The 6306-nt window shown below is 39.0% G+C and overlaps 1 protein-coding gene across 1 annotated transcript in view; it reads right to left on the bottom strand.

Annotated features, from left to right (window-relative positions):
• DNAH12 (dynein axonemal heavy chain 12) overlaps positions 1–6306 on the bottom strand; it is a 147941-nt gene that overhangs the window by 35567 nt on the left and 106068 nt on the right. Inside the window, exons 55-56 of the mRNA XM_019536893.1 lie at positions 5459–5604; positions 2508–2722 (exon numbers count right to left, since the gene is read on the bottom strand). Of these exons, the coding sequence (XP_019392438.1) occupies positions 2508–2722; positions 5459–5604 (361 nt within the window). The remainder of the gene's footprint in view (positions 1–2507; positions 2723–5458; positions 5605–6306) is intronic.

The following is a 6306-nucleotide window of genomic DNA, read 5'->3' as shown; positions in this document are numbered from 1 at the left end:
GCCTGCAGCAGTGTCTCCCCTCCCCGCCCCAAGACAGACACAGTCAGTCCCACAAGCACCCATGGCACCAGTTTTGCTTGTCCACAGCTTGAGGTGCAGTTCCCCCCAAACCCCTGCACTGATCTTCTTAAAACCTGGCAAGCTTTGTGGCCTCAGTAAGAGCTACCACCCTAGTGGTTTTCACCCCCCTGTGTTGTAACATGTAGACACGACAGTTTTGCTTTCAAGAATTTGGGGTGCTGTTCCCCCCAGACCCCTGCACCAATATTCTTGAAACTTGGCAGGCTTCATCCTTTATGCAGAGACTACCACCCCTGAAAATGTCATCCAAATTGGACAAAAGACAACAAAGTTACAGATATTTTATTGTTTCCCCATTATAACCTATGGCTGGATCTCTGAGGCAGCTCCGAACCGGTTCGGGAAGCCGAATGAGGCAGTGCATTGACCCAGATGTGCTGCTTCGGACCCTGAAGCCTCCGAAGCTTCTCTGGATCCAAAGCTCTGTCTGAAGCCTTGCACAGCCCTAGCAATTTGTGGCACACCTACCAAAAGTATGGTCTGCACTGGACTACAGCCTCCCTAAAGAAAATTTCTGATAGTTCTCTTCTCCAGAGGAAGGTTCTGCATCCTTATCTCCAACACCAGGTATCTTACTAGAGAAACAAGGTCACAGCTACCTGTCATGGCAGCAGACTGTATGGAGTCTACTGCTGCCCATTTTGTGTATACAGTTCAAAATCATAAGTGCTTTATGCAGTTGTAAAACTCTACAATGTATTTGAGATTTTCCAGGTGCACCCTAGGAGATTTCATAGATTTCATAGACATTAGGGCTGGAAGGGACCTTGGAAGACCATTGAGTCCAGCCCCCTGCCTCAGGGGCAAGAAGTCAGCTACAGTCAAAGGATCCCAGCAAGATAAGTGTCCAAATGTTTCTTAAGAGTCCAGAGTAGGTGCTTGCACCACCTCTGGAGGGAGTCTATTTCAGGCCTTGGGGGCTTGGACAGTAAAGAAGTTTTTCCTTATGTCCAGCCTAAAACAATGTTGGAGGAGTTTGTGACTGTTTGACCTTGTCATCCCTTGGGGCACTCTGGTGAACAGGTATTCCCCCAAATCCTGATTCACACTCCCCATATGCTTATAGACAGCCACTAAGCCACCCCTGAGTCTATGTTTTTTCCAAGCTGAAGAGTCCCATGACTTTCAGCCTCCCAACATAAGGCTTGTTCTCTTGCCCTCTGATCATGCACGTGGCTCTCCTCTGGACTCTCTCAAGCTTTTCCACATCCTTTTTAAATTGTGGAGCCCAGAATTGGATGCAGTACTCCAGCTGTGTCCTCACCAAGGCTGAGTACAGCAGGAGGATGACATCCTGAGATCTGCCTGAGAAGCATCTATGGATGCGAGCCAGAGTTTTGCCTGCTTTGGCGGCTGTGACATCGCATTGGTGGCTCATGTTCTTCTTGTGGTTAATCATGACCCCCAAGTCCCTTTCGGCTGTGGTGCTAGCAAGTGTAGCACTGCTGAGCCTATAAGCATGATGTGGGTTTCCTACCCCCAACCTCCAAGGTGGAGTACCTTGCATTTTTTGGTATTGAATGCCATCAGGTTTTTATCCGCCCATGTATACTGTTCAAAATCATGAGTGTTTCATGCAGTTGTAAAACTCTACAGTGTATTTGGGATTTTCCAGGTGCACCCTGGGAAAGATGGCTGAAAATTCATACTTCATGACATGTTTCAATATACAACAGATATTGTTATTTAACTATGAAAACATTTCTTTTTTAAAACATGTTCTCTGTGACCTGGATGTTCTCTTTAAACCATCTCCACCATCTTATTGACTTTTCACTTTTTTTATTTTTTAACTGGAAATGATAGAGGGAAAAAACAATTAGGAAAGGAAGTAGAATGATGAGGGGGGATCAAGAATGAATTACTGCCCAGTTTCTTTGCCTTATTTACACATTTTCCCAACCTCTCCAGAGCAAAAAGGCAAGTGACATTCAGCCTCAAATCTGGCCCTATTCTTCATAATTGCCATCTTCTGACTTTATGAGGACAACATTTACATAAAAAACTGCATCCCTTGAAAAAACTGCAATTTTTCCAAGCTTTGCAAAAATTAAGTGCAATAAATATTAGTGATTATTAAGTTAAAACATGCTTTAAAGATGTTTTCCAGTCTTCTATACTTTGGGGAAAAGAAGATAATCAGTATCAATGGGAGTCTTACCTATATGGAGTCAAGCATCCTGTATTTAAATCTACCACTTCTGTATGATGCAAATTGCAAGAAAAAAAATCTATAAAGTGATGTTAATGAGCTTTAAAAATAAAAAGTAAAAATAAAAATTTAAAAGTCTATTATCAAATTACCTTCCTCTGTTCACAGGCAGCAATAGTAAAGAAAGTAAAAAATATATATTAGCTGTTACAATACATCAACAAAGGAGCATTACAGATGCATACATTGGGACTCATAACTAAAGTTCTTGTACCTTGTTTAAAAGTTTGTCTAAGCAGCAGGGGTTCGAGTGATGGATCTAGTTCTTCTCCAACATTTTCTAGCAGAAGAGGAGTTCCAAACTGAATGCAGTTCTCCAAAGTTCTCATGTAGTCTGTATCTGTGAGCTTAATAACACTCAGCTGGTTTTCCCTCTCAAAGTTCTTTATCCATTTATTTGCTTGACTCTGTGGATCAATTATTAATGGCCTAGAATGTACAGGACAAAAATCCTGTTCAGTACCTTTTAAGTCTGCAATTATTTGTACCTTGAACTAGCTAGAAAAAAATGAGTCATGCTCTAAAAGCACGCGATTAAAAGGATGAATGTCCAGTGAATATTACAGTCACAGTTTATAAGGTCATATCCAAAAGAATTTTAAATCCGGGAAAGTATGGTCATAATCTTTTCTGAACGTAGACTAGAATCCAGAACTTTTTTCCAGCGTCTCTCAGCATTACCAGGTAGGTGTACAATAATTATTGTATTTGTATGACAATTTCAACCCTTGTAGGATATTAAAAGTGCTCAAAATGTATGATGATTTTTGAGGCAGTTAATTGACGCAGCATATGCAAAACCCAAGTCAGTCTCAGGGAGCCTTAATCAACTTACAGCTTCACTGTCAGCACTTTCATATGACTGCTTGCCTTGAACTAAAATGCTTCAACTTTGATGATCCAGTTCTTACTGACTCGCTGGAAACTAAGTTAGAGTGAGTAATATAAAGTAAATAAGGACAAGGCTTATTTGCATACTTGCTTGCATAGTGTTTTTTTTTTCCAGTATACAATAATTTTTTCAGAAAATATGGTAATTTGAGCTTCCAATACGATAATTTCATATTTAAGACCTGACAATTCTGGCCTCTCTGTATTTTCCCACGAGAATTCTCATTAGTTAAAATTGTTTTATGTTAATTTTCACAATATTTGACTCTCTATTTTAAGCAAGAATCGCCAGTAATTTGAAATTAACAGAACTACAATCTCACAGGGTCTGGGAGGGCGATCCTATTCAATGGATCTCTACCCGTTGCACCAGCTGAGGTTACATGCCATACTTTTTTGGAAAAAACCACAAAAACTGTCAGATATATTAAGTTTCCCCCTAATAGAAGGAATTACAAATAGTAAGCTAAGTGTCTTCTTCCAGTGGGTAATAGTTTCCAAACCAGAATTAATAACAGAACATTATTAATGCAAATTGCAATTTGTTATTCATATTTAATGACTTGCTGTGCAAAAGGTAATAGGCAGATCTAGGATTCTGAAAAGGCGAATGCAGAAGGTGTGGTGCATCACCACATAACACAATGCATACTTTTATCAAGTTAAAAAGATACTAGAAGCGTTAATAATAAAGTAGTGGCCTAGGGTTATATCATTTAACTTAAGATTGGAGCAAAAACAAATATAAATACAGTAAAAGCTCTATTATTCGGTATCCATGGGGAAAGGGGGGTGCCAGTTAATCAAATATGCTCGTTATCTGAGAGCTTATTTCCAGTGGGTTGGAGGCGTTTTTGCTGGTGCACCAGGGCTTTCACTCCCTGGTGTCAGTGTGCCAGGGGACAGGGAGTGGGGCTCCATGCAGGCTGCTTTGCCCTGGGCCATGGTCCTCAAGGAAGAAGTGGGACTTAGCGAAACTGGAAGTGCCACGGTGAGACTTCCAGTTTTGCTTTTGCTGCATCAATTCACTGCCATAAACAACAGATGCGTCTATGATAGGTGCTGGTTAATGGAGCATTCTGGATGGTAAAGTGCTGAATAAAACAGCTTTTACTGTATATTGGAATGTATATTAATCTGTCACATCACATATTATGTATAACTGCCCCCCCAAACAAACTAGGGAAAAAAAATCAAAATATATTATTTCATTAGTCCTGCAATTATTAGAATTAAATGGACATCTCTTTTGCAGAGTCATAAAACAAAATCTAGCCTTCTTGAGTATCTTGACAGGGCATCCAATGTTTCACTGAAAGTTATTTCCATATCTTAGATAATATGTTTAGAATTTAATATTTTAGAGTTAAAAACTGTCTGCAGGGCTGTGAAATAGGAGTCACATTACTAGGAGCAGCTAACAGACAGCAGCAATGCAGCTGAACATCAAGACCATTTAAAAGGAGAGAGGGCTGTTAACACCTGCAGAATGAAGATTGTAGAAGGGATCAAGTAGATTATAATGAGCTATGAAGTCAGTTGAATGTATTTAATATATTATTAAATATATAAATATTTAATATATTATTCACTGCTACCTGAATATAAATCCTGCTGCCACTACCAAGTTGGTTTTAAAAACTTCAGGTGGATCAGGAACCAAGGCAGGATGCAAGTGCATCAGTGCACCCCCTGCTTAAGTAGGACTTAACTCAGCAAAAAAAGGTTAAATTGGATGTAAAAAGGCAAAGACCTTGGCATGACCTTCTGTACAGATGTGGATTTCACCCAAGAATAAATATCTCTAAAAAATGTCAAAGAAGATTTATGGGTTTCCTGGTAGCCAAAATGGTAAAGCTGAAGTTTTTGCTTCTATACATGTCTAAAACTGTTTAAAAGGAGAAGCTTTTCTTTTCTTGGCTGTTTCATTAGTCAACTGATTTACTCTAAGAAGCCACTGCATACAGTAGAGACATTTAAAAATTAACAGTAGCTATTTCAAAAGAAAGTTTAAGAACATTATAAGATCTACCAATGGCAATTCAAAATGAAGAACTATGTGTAGTCAATAAGGGGGAAAAGTCAGTAATTGCAAATACTAGTTCCAATACTGTAAGATTTTAAAAGCCCTCTCCATTTCCATTTAAAGGACTGGGAGGTGAGAATGCACAACACGCTTGAGGTATTAGTTTCCTTGTTTCTAATAAACAAACAGAATGACGTTTTATCTGAAATCTATTCTTTTAGCAAATTATTAGCTTCTTTGTTACATACCAGCGCCTGGAGTTGTCAACAATCACACCATTATCTATAGAAAACATGTCTGTTGGCAATCCAGCAATATTCCAGGCTCGGATTTTTATTGGGTCACCAAGGGTTTTACTCAAAGAGAAATTCTCAGAACAAGGGATGTTTTTCTCCTACAAGAAAAAAAAAATCTATTCTGTATTTATCTTTTATTAAAATACTGCTTCATCATGAAATATTAGCTTATTAAAATGTGCTTTAAATAGTTTGTCACAACATGGAAGATGATAAAAAGATTGAATGGAAAATAAATTCACTTTTGCAGAAAAACTGGAAGATTTTCCCCAATTTGTTAGATATTTGGTGGGGACTTCCCCCCCCAACTTTTGCTGAGATTTTGGTAGAAATTTTCCCTGGTTTTTGTAGAAACTGTATGGTTTTTTTTTTTTTTATCCTTTTGTAATACATTCTGTGGTTGTAACACAACACTGCAGTACTAGCAAAATCAGAACCAGACAGAAATCATAATACCATTTTTCTTTAAAACGACTGGTCCCTTTCCAGAATCATAGCTTAAACTTTAATCTCCTGCCTAGCTGTACCCGACACTTAAGCCTCCAATACTGCAAAGAGATGCCAGCAAGACCCTCACTGGAATTAAATGAGGTGCTGGAGGGGTGTAGAAGTTTGTGAATTCTTTGTAGACTCATAGGCAGGCAAGGTTGTTTGGGTAGATGTGATATCTTTTATTAGATCAACTAAATCATGACGTTTGACTGGTATTTCATAGATTTCATAGATTTTCATAGACATTAGGGCTGGAAGGGACCTCGGGAGATCATCGAGTCCAGCCCCCTGCCCAAAGGCCAGGAAGT

This window comes from Crocodylus porosus, unplaced genomic scaffold, assembly GCF_001723895.1.
Source record: "Crocodylus porosus isolate Cpor-Errol unplaced genomic scaffold, CroPor_comp1, whole genome shotgun sequence".
Classification (NCBI taxonomy): Eukaryota; Metazoa; Chordata; order Crocodylia; family Crocodylidae; genus Crocodylus; species Crocodylus porosus.
Note: the sequence above shows the minus strand (reverse complement) of the source record. Positions and strands in the feature narration are given on the sequence as shown.